The 15,232-nt window shown below is 31.1% G+C and overlaps 2 protein-coding genes across 4 annotated transcripts; both read left to right on the top strand.

Moving 5' to 3' along the window:
* Positions 1-36: 36 nt before the first annotated feature.
* On the top strand, positions 37-2,065 carry LOC150029244 (disease resistance protein RPV1-like). Its single transcript, XM_090299267.1, has 2 exons — positions 37-641; positions 1,073-2,065. The coding sequence occupies exons 1-2, from the start codon at positions 157-159 to the stop codon at positions 1,782-1,784; spliced, it is 1,197 nt and encodes a 398-aa protein (XP_090155393.1). The 5' UTR covers positions 37-156; the 3' UTR covers positions 1,785-2,065.
* A 117-nt stretch (positions 2,066-2,182) lies between these two features.
* Positions 2,183-11,548, top strand: LOC150029243 (TMV resistance protein N-like). 3 transcript variants are annotated; one of them, XR_016518937.1, is made up of 5 exons: positions 5,468-6,062; positions 6,325-7,402; positions 7,516-7,836; positions 9,070-11,066; positions 11,354-11,548. XR_016518937.1 is itself a non-coding variant. In XM_090299266.1 (4 exons), the coding sequence occupies exons 1-4, from the start codon at positions 5,599-5,601 to the stop codon at positions 10,957-10,959; spliced, it is 3,753 nt and encodes a 1,250-aa protein (XP_090155392.1). In that variant the 5' UTR covers positions 5,468-5,598; the 3' UTR covers positions 10,960-11,548. The 3 variants fall into 3 exon arrangements, 1 of the variants encoding a protein (XP_090155392.1); XM_090299266.1 differs by having other exon boundaries at positions 9,070-11,548; XR_016518938.1 differs by lacking the exons at positions 5,468-6,062; positions 6,325-7,402; positions 7,516-7,836 and adding an exon at positions 2,183-2,524.
* Positions 11,549-15,232: the final 3,684 nt, after the last annotated feature.

Raw genomic sequence — 15,232 nt, 5'->3', positions numbered from 1 at the left:
GACTATTCTATGAACTGACCAGAACACATGGCTGTGAAAGATATTTTGAGAAAATTGAAAGACTGTTCCAAAACTTGATTTGTGTATATAATGTGGTAAAAATGGTAGAAACAAAGGCACTGAGAGTTGCAGAGAAAGGAGAGAAAATTGATTCCAATGTCAGCAAGTTCTTCATCATTGGCCATGTCTGCTTCTCTAACAAAGCATGATGTGTTTCTCAGCTTCAGAGGGGAAGACACACGTGACAACTTCATTGACCACCTTCATGCAGCACTGCAAAGGAAGAACATTGAAGCATATATTGATTACAAATTACCCCGGGGCGAAGAAATTTCATCTGCACTGCTCTCTGCAATAGAAGAATCGAAGATTTATATCGTCGTTTTCTCCCAAAACTATGCATCTTCCACTTGGTGCTTGAATGAACTCACTAAGATACTTGATTGCAAGAAGAGATATGGAAGGGATGTCATACCTGTTTTCTACAAGGTGGATCCGTCAACTATTAGGAAGCAGGAAGAAAGATACAAAGAAGCATTCGATGAGCATGAGCAGCACTTTAAGCACGACAAAGTGCAAGGATGGAAGGATGCTCTCACAGAAGCTGCTGGACTTTCAGGCTGGGATTCAAAAGTCACCAGGTCATTATATTTATTACATGTATCGAGATAATCAGGATCTCTTTTCATTTACTAAAATTGTGTTCATCTCACCATAAATCAAGTGCTTCTTTTTTCATTTCTATTAGTCGGTCATAGATCTGAACCATATCACATGTTATAGCTTAACTTTGTACCTACAAGTATGCTCCCTAGTATCAGAAGTCAGCAACGGTTACTGTAGAATTTCTGCGATCATGATTTGCAATTACTAAACCAACCAAACTAATATAGGAAGACAACGTCCTAAACTTACCTTCAATTTTTTAATTTATTTATTTTATCCAGAACTCGAAACTAGAATCGATATGTGAATCTATTCAATGATTTTCATTCTTCTTGACTCTGAAATTTTTCTTTAGTTTAGTTTAGTTTTGTGCTTGAATTTTTATACTTTCTAAATCATCTGCCAGGACAGAACACATACTTGTTGAAAAAATTGTGGAAGATATTTTGGGAAAATTGAATCTTTATTCCACCAGTTATGATCAAGGAATCATCGGCATTGAAAAACATACTGAAGGAATTCAGTCCTTGTTGCATCCTGAGTCATCGAATGTTCGGATCATAGGAATTTGGGGCATGGGAGGAATAGGAAAAAGTACAATTTGTAATCAAATATATTACATATTGGCATTGCAGTTTGATTCCAGCAGCCTTGTTTTAGACGTTCAAGAAAAAATACAAAGAGATGGAATAGACGGTATCAGAACAAAATATCAGTCTGAGCTTCTAAAGGAAGAGAAATTCTCTTATTTACCATATTACAATAGCAGGCTCAAACGGACAAAGGTTCTCCTCATTCTTGATGATGTTACCGATTCAGCTCAACTTCAAAAATTAATAAGAGGGAGTGATAGTTTTGGACAGGGCAGTAGAATCATTATCACCAGTAGAGACAGACAAGTGCTTAGGAATGCTGGAGCTGATGATATCTACGAAGTTAAGGAGTTGAATTTTGATGATTCTCTGAGACTTTTTAGTTTACATGCTTTTAAACAAAAATCTTCAGAAGAAATTGCTTACAAGGAACTGTCAGAAAAGGTGTTCACATATGCAAAAGGGATTCCGTTAGCTCTCCAGATTTTGGGGTCATTGCTTTATGGCAGAACAACAGAAGCATGAGAGAGTCAGTTGCAAAAGTTGTATTAAAATTAAGTTACGATGGGCTGGAGGAGGAGAAGAAGAATATATTTCTTGACATAGCTTGCTTTTATAGAGAAGACAAGGAGATTGAGGTAGCAGATAGCCTTGATAATTGTGATTTCTCTTCTAAGATTGGAATGGATATTCTCAAAGATAGGGGCCTAATATCTGTCTTTAATGGTAGAATTGTGATGCACAATCTAATACAAGAAATGGGTAAAGAAATTGTTCGTAAAGAGTTTTCTCAGCATCCTGGAAAACGCAGCCGATTGTTTAATGCTGAGGAAATTTGGGAGGTTTTAAGAAAGAACAAGGTATACTCTGTTGTCACTTTGTGAAAAATTGCAAACTACTGAGCTGTCATTAAACATCCTGCAATGCAACATTTCATGTTTTTTTTTCTAATTACATTGATTTACTTTCGGGGGTCAGATGCAATACAGTGTATATTACTATATACGAGCAAAGTAAAAGAAGTTGTAGTACATGCACAAAGTTTCGAAAAGATGGACAATCTTAGGATGCTTATGCTCTGCACGCCTAAATACAAATCAAATGTGTCTCTTGAATCATCTGTTGTAGGTCTGCCGGACACTCTAAAGATTCTTTATTGGAAGAATTTCCCTCAAAGATTTTGGCCTCCAAACTTTTGCCCACAAAATCTAGTGACTCTCGAAATGCCAGGCAGCCATCTTGAACAACTCTGGGAAGGAGATCAGGTTTTTCAAGCTATCTATGTTCCTTTGTGTTCTAAACTTTCAAAGATAAAAGTGAATTATAAAAGCATGTTTTGTGTATTATACATCTACAGGTTTTCTTTTGCAATTCCTTTGTGCCTTCTCCACATTATTCAATTTCAAATTTCTTTTATTTGAGTCATACTCAGCATACTCAGCATGTTTCTAATTAAAGATAATTATATATTTAATAGTATTTAGAAGAGTTTGCATGTTTTTTAGGCATATCGTCTAATGGCCCATGAATGTATTATCTACTCATATTATTGATGATAGATATCTCCCCATGTTGTCTGTCATGCATTACATGATCTTCTTGAGTAACGATTATTTTGTTTTATTTTTGTTATGTCTGACGTCTCTCTATAGAGTGTTTGTTTTCTTTTATAAGAGATATTTGTGTCTGTGCCTAGTCTCCTCTATTGTATGAAAGATTTGTTTTTTTTATATTATTTGGAATGCCCCCCACTTAATATAATCATACTTGCTTACAAGTACATGATACATTACCAAAATTATTTATATATAAATATACATCACAAAAATATTAATATTTAATTTAATTATTTTTTTAGTCCTATATTAATGGACAAAAACAACTTTTTTTTTTAAACAATTCAATACATATAACTCATCAACATTAGTGACACCTTATCAGGAAGGTACAAATATTTTAATAAGGGTAATATACTAAAAGAATCAGTCTGAATTGAATATTGAACTTTTTAAAAATATCGTAACTGAATTGACTTTTGGTCATTAATATAAAGACTAAAAAATAATTAAACCTAAATAAAATATAATTTTCTAAACCTATTTCATCTTTGTTGTTATATACAATATTATTTGTTTTCTTATTAAGTACTTTATTAACCGTTAACACGATCACTCACTAAGGATTAACTAATAATTTAAATGCAATATAGTACATATATAAGTCTAATTATACTCTCATGTCAAATTACAGTATAGTAAATTACACCTAAGTCATTAAGAACACATGAATCTTAAATTATAATTCAAAACAATCTATCATACTTAACTTCTCAACTTTTCATGCTTTAATTGTTGGGTATGAAGTCAAAACCAATTGGGTTGGGCTGACTAGACACATGTTTAGTGAGTGAGCTTAATCATTGTGTCCATTTATTATCTCTATTTAAAGAGATCATTGTTCTTGTAATTTTGTACGCAACAGGAAAGAAATAAAACTTAATAGTTGTTTGTGTGGATATAGGTTGCAGTTGGTGACCGAACCACGTTAAATATTGTGTGTGTTATTTATTTTCTGCAGTTGATTTGTGATTGTGTGTGTTGTTTCCGCGTGAGTTTTTCCCATCAATAATAACTGATGCTTAAAATTCTCTTTTCCTTAATGAGTTTTGTGTTTGATACTTCGACTCATTAGGGTCATAATACAATCTCAGGTATTTTTCATCACATACTCATAAAACGGTCAAAATATACCTATAAATGGCATAAAAACAAGGAATCATCAATTAAATCACATACAAGGTATTACACCAAGTATACCATACACTTATGTATACATATTCATGCATCTTATCATCGTCATCATCATCATTAGCCTCATAGATACAAACACTTGGCTAAATCATCACAACAACATTTCACTACTAGCGTTAAATTCTTTTAACGAGTTTATCTCGCTTGAACAACCTTGTTTCCTAACCCAAAAGAAGACTTATTTGCTTGAATGATTCCAGATTGTTTGAGCGACAACAATTGCATAGAAGAGATAATTAATAAGATCTCTCATGCTCAATCAACCTTTTGTCGCTTGAGCGAATATTTCTAAAGGAGACTTCGACTTCTCCCTCACTCAAACATTTTAGCAACGGTACATGTTGTAATATCCAACAAGTCCTAAAAGCATAAAGTACATTACTTCATAGGTTAGAGTTAAAAGTTTAGTCAGTAGAAATTGGTAAGATGAGCAACATATAAAAAAAAAATCCATAAACCTATTAGTTTAAGATTTTGGATTGAAAGAATCTTGATATCTTATATGAATTTGTTTAGAGCTCATTAATGCCAAATATTTCTTAAGTTTAAGTGATATTATCCCAAAATGAAGATTTCACCACAAAAACTAAGGATGAGTAGAAATAATTATTATTATTTAAACTTATTTATTAAATATTGACACCATAATATAATATTCTACAAATTGTTGACTCTTCCATTGACTCAATGTTTCGTATCTGACAGAACACAGCTGTGAAAGATATTTTGAGAAAATTGAAAGGCTTTTCAAAAACAAAATGGTAAAAACAAAGGGACTGAGAGTTGCAGAGAAGTCCTTCATCATTGCCCGTGCCTACTTTTCTAACAAGGCATGTGAGACCTGACTGCTTTATCAGGGAAGAGAGAAAAGTCAAAACAATTTATAGCAAGTTCATAAATATCCTGAATCTTTGAAGAGGAAAACGTGTTCAACATTTCAATCCAACTCACTATATGTACTATGTACATTCTACACCATGATTGCATTCCTTCAAGAATGCATACTCACTGTTAAAATATTTAATTCAATAAATAAATTATTAATCAGCAAATAAATGTGTAAATCTTTACATTCTATAACTGAGATTGAAAATGCTAGCACTGATCACTCACTCACCCAACAAAACTTGTTAACTTGAAAATGCTTTACCCCAAAAGATATTATAGGAATAAAACTATAAAAGGACAGACATGGTTTCCGTTGATAAGAGGGTGCCTAGGGAATTATCGTGGGATACGGAAAAGAAAAAAGTTCATTAGTCATATTGTATATATTCAAGCAATCAACTATTGTAAGAATGGTATAAAGCTACACACCATAATATTCTGCCAATTGTTGACTCTTCCATTGACTCAATGTTTCGTATCTGACATAACACGGCTGTGAAAGATATTTTGAGAAAATTGAAAGGCTTTTCCAATTTGTGGTAGAAATATATATTTTCCTTCCTAATAGAATATATGGAAGTTGCTTACAAACAAAGGGATCTGAGAGTTGCAGAGAAAATTGAAACCCTTCATCATTGGCCATGTCTGCTTCTCTAACAAAGTATGATGTGTTTCTCAGCTTCAGAGGGGAAGACACACGTGACAACTTCATTAGTCACCTTTATGCAGCGCTGCAAAGGAAGAACATTGAAGCGTATATTGATTACAGATTAAACAGGGGCCAAGAAATTTCACCTGCACTCCTCTCTGCAATAGAAGAATCAAAGATTTATGTCATCGTTTTCTCCCAAGACTATGCATCTTCCACTTGGTGCTTGAATGAACTCACTAAGATACTTGAATGCAAGAAGAGATTTGGAAGGGATGTTATACCTGTTTTCTACAAGGTGGATCCATCAACTATTAGGAAGCGGGAACAAAGATACAAAGAAGCATTCGATGAGCATGAGCAGCAGTTTAAGCACGACATGGACAGAGTGCAAGGATGGAAGGATGCTCTAACCGAAGCTGCTGGACTTTCAGGCTTGGATTCAAAAGTCACCAGGTCATTATATTTATTAGATAATCAGGATCTCTTTTCATTTACTAAAATTGTGTTCATCTCACCATAAATCAAGTGTTTCTTTTTTCATTTCTCTTAGTCGGTCATGGATCTGAACCATATCACATGTTATAGCTTAACTTTGTACCTACAAATCTGCTCCCTATTATCAGAAGTCACAAACGGTTACTGTAGAATTTTTCTTTAGTTTACTTTAGCTTTTGTGCTTGAATACTTATACTTTATTTTCTAAATCATCTGCCAGGCCAGAACACACACTTGTTGAAGAAATTGTGGAAGATATTTTGAGAAAATTGAATCGTTATTCCACCAGTTATGATCAAGGAATCATCGGCATTCAAAAACATATTGAAGAAATTCAGTCCTTGTTGCATCCTGAGTCACCGGATGTTCGGATCATAGGAATTTGTGGCATGGGAGGAATAGGAAAAACTACAATTTGTAATCAAATATATCACAAATTGGCATTGCAGTTTGATTCCAGCAGCCTTGTTTTAGACGTTCAAGAAAAAATACAAAGAGATGGAATAGACAGTATCAGAACAAAATATGTGTCTGAGCTTCTAAAGGAAGAGAAATCCTCTTCTTTACCATATTACAATGAAAGGCTCAAACGGACAAAGGTTCTCCTCATTCTTGATGATGTTACCGATTCAGCCCAACTTCAAAAATTAATAAGAGGGAGTGATAGTTTTGGGCAAGGCAGTAGAATCATTATCACCAGTAGAGACAGACAAGTGCTTAGGAATGCTGGAGCTGATGATATCTACGAAGTTAAGGAGTTGAATTTTGATGATTCTCAGAAACTTTTTAGTTTACATGCTTTTAAACAAAAATCTTCAGCAGAAATTGCTTACAGGAAACTGTCAGAAAAGGTGTTGAGATATGCAAAAGGGATTCCGTTAGCTCTCCAGATTTTGGGGTCATTGCTTTATGGAAGAACAAGAGAAGCATGGGAGAGTCAGTTGCAAAAGTTGGAAAAGGGCCAACATCTTGGTATTTTCAATGTATTAAAATTAAGTTATGATGGGCTGGAGGAGGAGGAGAAGAATATATTTCTTGACATAGCTTGCTTTTATAGAGGAGACAAGGAGATTGAGGTAGCAGATAGCCTTGATAATTGTGGTTTCTCTTCTAAGATTGGAATGGATATTCTCAAAGATAGGGGCCTAATATCTGTCATTAATGGTACAATTGTGATGCACGATCTAATACAAGAAATGGGTAAAGAAATTGTTCGTAAAGAGTGTCCTCAGCATCCTGGAAAACGCAGCCGATTGTTTAATGCTGAGGAAATTTGTGAGGTTTTAAGAAAGAACAAGGTATATTCTGTTGTTACTTTGTGAAAAATAGCAAACTACTGAGCTGTCATTAAACATCCTGAAATGCAGCATTTCATGCTTTTTTTTTTCTAATTACATTGATTTACTTTCAGGGGTCAGATGCAATACAGTGTATATCACTAGATATTGTCCAAGTCTTCTACAGACTACATACTAGCAAAGTAAAAGAAGTTGTAGTACTTGCACAAAGTTTCGAAAAGATGGACAATCTTAGGATGCTTAGGCTCTACACGTGGGGAATGGAATCAAAAGTGTCTCTTGAATCATCTCTTGTAGGTCTGCCGGACACTCTAAAGATTCTATATTGGGACTATTTTCCTCAAAGATTTTGGCCTCCAAAGTTTTGCCCACAAAATCTAGTGACCCTCGAAATGCCATACTGCCATCTTGAACAACTCTGGGAAGGAGATCAGGTTTTTCAAGCTATCTATGTTCCTTTGTGTTCTAAACTTTCAAAGATAAAAGTGAATTATAAAAGCATGTTTTGTGTATTATACATCTACAGGTTTTCATTTGCAATTCCTTTGTGCCTTCTCCACATTATTCGATTTGAAATTTCTTTTATTTGAGTCATACTCAGCATGTTTCAAATTAAAGATAATTATAAATTTAATAGTTTGCTTCTTTTTTTTAGGCATATCGTCTAATGGCCCATGAATGTATTATCTACTTTGGAAGATCTTATATAGTTTTTTAATATGAAAAGGAGTTATGTAAATAAAATGGAATTTTATATAATTTAGTTAATTTAATTATAATTTTCATCATTTCTGAAAAATAAAAATTATATTTAATTTAATTACCCTGTCTTCATATTTTATCTTTAATAATATTTTAAAACCAAAAAAAAATTACATTGACAGAAGCCATATAAAAAATATTAAAGAAACAACGAAAACTTATAAGATAGAGGAAAGAAACTCCCAACGTGAAGAATTTTATGTTTAAACATTCTACTTATGAAACTTATGTGGTAAATCTTTACAATATTTAATTCCATAAAATGAAAATTTGTAGGTTTAATTAAGTTTTTAAGTATCTTATAAATTTGGTTATTTTCAAATTGAGGGTTTTATTAATTTTTTTATTCCATCGAGTATTAAAAAAAAATTATATTATTTAATTGAGTTCATGTTGTTTATTTAATATTATTTAATTAAAAATGCCTTAGATACTTTTTTTATCATAACATAAAATTGAATATAATATACAATAAATTACAAATTATGTATTTAATAAAATAAATTATGGAAAGATGGACTTGTTTTAACTAAGGTTTAATTTTAACTCTGAGACAACACCATTTTATTTTGTGAGTTGATACATACATAATATAAAGTATTTCGACATTGTGATCGATTATAAATTACTATCATAAGTTTTTGAATACATAATAAGTTTAGGTTCAAATGATTAGGATGTAATTTTAGGTAGGGAACAAAAAGACGTTAAATTTTGTGATTTTTTATAATAACTATAAAATTTATAGGCAGAGTTTTGTTAGTCCACAGTGTGGTTTTTTTAACAGTGGTTTTTAAGTAATGTAAAATATAAACTCAATAGATAGTAGCTAATAGTTTAAATAGGAAGAAAAATAGATAAAGTAGTTTTTATTTGTTATCTCATTCATTTACTTTTTCTGGCAGATTTTACCCAACTTGAAAAGGCTCGACCTGAGTGGTTCTCGGAAACTTACTAGAATACCAGACCTTTCTACGTCACCAAATATTGAAGAAATAAACCTGAGTTCTTGTGAAAAGTTGATTGAAGTTCACTCTTCGATATTCCTCACCAAGCTCACTTATTTATGTTTAGATGGTTGTTATCATCTGAATAGTGTAAATATTCCCAGCAACATTTTATGCACATCACCAGGATGGATTAGTCTTCACAGTTGTCGGAGGCTTAATATGTTTTCATTGAGTGAACATCAAGATAAATTTCTCCCTCGTGTTATACTGGAGCGTCAGGAACCGGATACGATGAAAGAGATAAATGCTAATAAAGCTACAGACTCAGAAGACTCAGAAGTGTTCTTCTCTCGCTTAGATCTCTCTTACTGTTGTTCTCTTACAATCTTTCAGTTTGACCTTTCTGATATGAAATTCCTAAAGAAACTTTGTCTCCGTGGTTGCTCAAAATTGGAAAATTTACCCGAGATTCAGGACACGTTGGAAGATCTAAAGGAGCTCATATTAGACGGCACAGCCATACAGGCACTACCTTCATCCTTGTGCCGTTTGGTAGGACTTGAAGAACTGAGTTTGCGCCGTTGCTTCAATCTTCAGATTATTCCATCTTCCATTGGAAGCCTCACCAGACTATGCAAGTTAGACCTTACCGACTGTACTTCACTTCAAACTTTTCCAAGCAGCATTTTCAATTTGAAGTTGAAGAAGCTTGATTTGTGTGGTTGCTCAAGGCTGAGGACCTTCCCAGAGATCACGGAGCCGGCTCATACTTTTGCTCACATTAACTTAACATGTACGGCTGTTAAAGAACTGCCTTCCTCATTTGGCAATTTGGTTAATCTTCGATCCCTGGAGCTCCCCAAATGCACTGATCTCGAGTCACTTCCAAACTCCATTGTTAATCTGAAGCTTCTCTCTGAACTTGATTGTTCGGGGTGTGCCAAATTAACAGAAATCCCAAGACACATCGGTCGCTTGACGTCATTAGTGGAACTGTCACTGCGTGATAGCGGAATCGTGAACCTTCCTGAGAGCATTGGTCATCTTTCAAGCTTGATATTGCTTGATTTAAGCGACTGCAAAAAGCTTGAATGCATCCCACCGATTCCACCATTTCTACAACAACTCGAGGCATTGGATTGCCCATCCATTAGAAGAGTGATGTCAAATTCTCTTGTTCCAAACTTGTCAAATTACAAAGTGGGTGTATTCAAATTTCATTTCACCAATGCTCAACAACTGGATTCAGGTGCTCGTGCTAACATTGAGGAGGCTGCAAGGCTTAGGATGACGGACGATACAAATTTTTATACAAATTTCTGTTTTCCAGGGAGTGCAGTTCCTGGTTGGTTCCATTTTCGTGGGAAGGGACATTCAGTGACTATAAATGAAGATTTAAGTTTCTGCAGCGATGATAGGCTCACTGGTTTCGCTTTGTGTGTGGTTCTTGGAGCGTTAGATACGAATGCTTTTAAAGGTAGATATGGTTCTTTTGGTTACGACCTAAAATTTGAATCTGATGATGATGGCACACAGATCATTCCAAATAATGATATGTTAAACAGCTATTTCGAACGCGATGATCTGTTAAACATATTTTTCCCATGGTATGATGACATAGTTCTTGATAAAGATCACACATTTGTGTGGAAATTTAACTTGGAGTCCCCAAGGGCGAGCGGCATGAGCCTTAGGCTATGTGATGCTCGCAGCTTCACTTTTGAGATCAGTCCTTATGATCCCTTTCTGCGGCCAAATCGGTTGAAATCAGTTATCACAATAAAAGAATGCGGCATTTGCCCTCTTTATTCCGAAAAGAAAGATGATAAATATGGTGGAAGATAGGAAGAATGCTGTTGACATTGATAAATATGGTGGAAGATAGGAAGAGGAAGGCCGAAAGCTAACCTGTCAACTAGTCTCTTCCTCTTCTGCTAATTAGTCTTTCATTGGTGAGGATCAAAACTGGCTTATCGTAATACTTCTAGATTACAAGTGTTGAAATTTTATCATGAATTTCTCATTTCTAATTTATTTTGTTTTATTTACATTTTCAATGGCATTTTATGGTTGTGTTCGTTCATTGTTGACAAAGATTTGTAAGTTATTGTTAGATATAGTTTGATGTTTCTGTTGAGCATGAGATGGGTAGCTCTGTTGTCCCAGAGTTGCATTCTCTTGAAATTCTTTATATTTGGGTTTGATTAACTTCTTTAGCATATTTGGGTTGCATTTGCAGTGAAGGCATGATGGAATCCTCAAGAGCTGCATTTGAAAGGGTAATTGGTTATTTGAACCTCATATTTCTTACTGATCTTTATTTTTAACTTATAAATGCTGTTGCCGTGTGACTGTTAATTCTATATAATTGTAGTTTGACAGTAAAGTTAAGAAAGGTTGTTTATTAATTATCATCTTATGGATTTTTCACTTCCATTCTGTCTTTCTTTTATAATTTTTATTACTTACATTTTGGATCTTATATTGTACTTGCATATTCATTATATATGTATATGACTTTTTTTTTTCTTAGCACTATACAAAATATTTAATAAAAAAATTATATGAAATATATTATTCTTTGACCAAAAGGTGGCAATTAAAATTTCAATCTCAATTAAATGTCTTTATAGTAAAAAAATTATCTAAAAAATGGTAAATAAATTATTAATAATTAATACCATTGGCTGCAGAGGATTTTTCTTAATTTTATTTATGGAAATGTTATTATGTATGAACTAAAAAAATGCTATTTTTTATGATTTAAGAAGCAGTTCAAACCTACGTGTGTCAAAACTTGTTTGTTATTACGATTTTCAACACCTACTCGTGTTTTTTTTTTATTAGAAAAGAATAATCATATTCCCATCCTACAATCAGTTTTACTACTTTTTTTATTTAACAATTTAATTTATATTTTAATTGAATATTTAATTATTATTTAGAGTGTTAAACGGTTATTATAATGTGAAAAACCGTAGTCAAAAATAGTTTATTTTTCCTGATCTATATAACTAGAATAAAAAAAAATAGTCACGTGCCTGCATGTAATAAAACCTCACAATATCATAGCCCAAGAAAACATGTTAACCCAAAATAATTCAACCAACAAATAATTATAATACAAAAAAAAATCTTAAAAGAAACAAGTAATTAATATTTTAATAGGTAAATAAAAACTATCATTTTAATAGGTAACCTTTCAAATAAAATGCATATATTTTTTTCTAAAACCATCTTTATCCATCTAAGTATGAATGACTAAACTGTATTTTAATTTTTTACATAAAAATGACATTATTAAGAAAGATTAATTTGCATACTAATATTTTAAATTGTTGAATATTAATATATAAGTAGGGTTCTTGAACTTTAATTTCCATTTTGAATTAAAATTTTGCGAAATAGGTAGAAAAAAATGTGAAAATGATTTTTGTGTGGAAATGGAAAGAGAAGAACGAAATCTAAGGTGAGTAATTAATTGTGCACTGAACATTTTATGTGTCATTAAGAAAGGAAAATTAAATAGAAAAACATTTAAAATATCAATTGTACTTTAGAAAAGAAAAATCGTAAAAGGATCCATTAAGTATTCTATATGCTGGAAAGTGCAAATATTATTGAAGGTTTATTATAAACGCAAAATTGTTAATATTTTTCAATCATCCTCTGAATTAATTATTTTGAAATTAAAAAAAATTGTTAAAGAATATTTATTTTATATCTTAATTAAAAATTTATTTTATTTTAATTTTAAAGAATTTTAAATTTGAAATAAATAAATGTTATTTTGTATTTTTTTATCCAATATCTATATTTATGAAAAAAAAAATAATACTCATGAATATAATAAATTAGAATAAGTATCTTAGTCAAAGTATAATTGTTAAGATTGTTCTATTTTCCTTTTCAATGGTATAATTTTAACAAAAAGCTTGTTTAAAGAAATTAAATACACCTAAATATATAATGAAATAAAAGAAATTAAAAGAAATATTGTAACATCCTTAATACCTTATTAAATTTCAATTTATTATGTCATGATATGTAGTATATAAATAACATTTACATTATGATATTGTTATATCATAAAGCATTATTCATTCATATAGGAATTCTCAAATACATACATCATCAAGGTAAAACATCAAAAGAACTAGAAAAAACTCTACCATTTTCAATTTGGAGACCTTATATCCAACTGACAATCATAACCACTAAAAAAAACATACTAACAATAAATTAGGATAAGTTAATGATTTTTAAAATTTATATTTGAATTATTCAATCATAATCATATGAATAATCACACTTAATTCATTTCAAATATATTAAATAATTAAGTGTCTCTAAATGTCTCATGTTCTATCTCACTCATGTCAGAGATCCAATTATATCCACACACACTTGACCATACTTTTGAAAGAATCGTACATTGATTTAAACTAAAAAAATTTGCTTGCACATGTCATAATACCTTGCTGTGAAATTCACACATCTATGCGAATAAGAATATCGATACAGAATCATCTCATATGATAAGGTTAATGTTAATTCGTATGACATGCTAGACCATTATTTTTTATATTGTAAACCAAATCATGTAAACCTTATTCGACTGTCATCACCTTAATATTTTCATGTATATGATTCAAATATATCAATAAAGTCATATATTTTATTTTAAATGTATTACTAATTAATGCACATCCTAATCATTCTCAACACGGTATTTCCTTTTTTAAAAATACTATGTATAGATCACATTCCACATTATTCAATTTCATCTCACTCATCAATATATCATTCAATCATATAGAAGTTTATATTTCTAAGACTATTGCAAAATATCAACAATAATCACATAACATTTAAAATTTTACATATCAATTGAATATATAACGAGTATTTGTTTTATATTTTTTTTTTATAAATGTTAGATTACTTATTTTAAACATATATGTTGCATGAGTTGGTTAAAATATTGACATTAGAAAGTTGTAATCACTTACAGTTTACAAAATGATAAATTTAATTTTCAAAAGATTTAATTCTTGTAATATTTTGTCCATTGGAATTCATCTTTAAAAAAGATAGTAAATATATTAGAAAGAGTAAAATAAAATAATAAAGATGAAAACTAGAAATCAAGAGTTTACCAAAATATTATTTGGAACTAAACATAAAATAGAGATAAACTTGGAGGTGCCAAACAGAAGTGATAGCTAATAAAAATCAAGTACATCAATTCATAACATTGATTAGTATTTATTTCTCACATTTTACCAATAATTTTAAAATTGTTTGTGTTGGGTTAGAAAAATGATATTTGACATGATCTAATTTAAAGAGAGACTTAAAAAATGTAAAAGAAACATTTGAAGGAACAGAAATTGAATATAAAACTTGAAAACCAAGTTGAAAGACTTCTCACAAGTTGAACACCAGCTAAATTGTCACAAGATTCTCTCACATAGCTTCTCATATTTTTACCCTCACTCCTCTCCTCATTTACATTATTAGAGAATTTGTAAACCTTTATTCAAAAAACAATTATATTGTTTTTTGAAAATAATATTACAAATATGAATAAACTATTTAAACAGAAATGAAATATTAATAGAATTTGTTTATGGATGAAATATATTTGGAGTTATATAAAAAAAAATCAAATTTAGTTTTTGTAATCTATTTTTTTTCTTATTTTTATTTGTTTAAATTAGAAATGTTTCTTGCTAAAGGTAATTATAATTAATATTCAAGGGAATTTTTTTTTTAGAGAATTATAACTAAATTTATAAAGTTGTAGAGAGATTAAAAATATAATTTACTACTCTTTTAAATAATTGGTAATTAATTAATTATATGTAGAGTCAAGATCTAAATTGTAATTAAATAATTCTGGCAGCACCATGTCAATTAATATAGCATCCTGGAAAGTATATGCCATAAAGAGTGTCCTCAGCATCCTAAAAGACGCAGCCGATTGTTTAAGACTGAGGAAATTTATGAGGTTTTAAGAAAGAACAAGGTATATTCTGTTGTTACTTTGTTAAAAATAGCAAACTACTCAGCTGTCATTAGACATCCTTGAAATGCAACATTTCATGTTTTTTTT

Source organism: Phaseolus vulgaris, chromosome 2 (assembly GCF_051622355.1).
Source record: "Phaseolus vulgaris cultivar YP4 chromosome 2, ASM5162235v1, whole genome shotgun sequence".
NCBI classification, from domain to species: Eukaryota; Viridiplantae; Streptophyta; class Magnoliopsida; order Fabales; family Fabaceae; genus Phaseolus; species Phaseolus vulgaris.
The sequence above is the reverse complement of the archived record's forward strand: the minus strand, read 5'-3'. Positions and strand labels throughout refer to the sequence as shown.

What these genes read in the sequence shown, in the direction of transcription:
- LOC150029244 (XM_090299267.1), top strand. Translation starts at nt 157, where the DNA reads ATGTCAGCAAGTTCTTCATCATTGGCCATGTCTGCTTCTCTAACAAAG. An exon ending in TGGGATTCAAAAGTCACCAG is followed by an intron (nt 642 to 1,072) that starts GTCATTATATTT and finishes ATCATCTGCCAG; the next exon opens with GACAGAACACATACTTGTTG.
- LOC150029243 (XM_090299266.1), top strand. Translation starts at nt 5,599, where the DNA reads ATGTCTGCTTCTCTAACAAAGTATGATGTGTTTCTCAGCTTCAGAGGG. An exon ending in AGGTTTTAAGAAAGAACAAG is followed by an intron (nt 7,403 to 7,515) that starts GTATATTCTGTT and finishes ATTTACTTTCAG; the next exon opens with GGGTCAGATGCAATACAGTG. An exon ending in AACTCTGGGAAGGAGATCAG is followed by an intron (nt 7,837 to 9,069) that starts GTTTTTCAAGCT and finishes TTTTTCTGGCAG; the next exon opens with ATTTTACCCAACTTGAAAAG.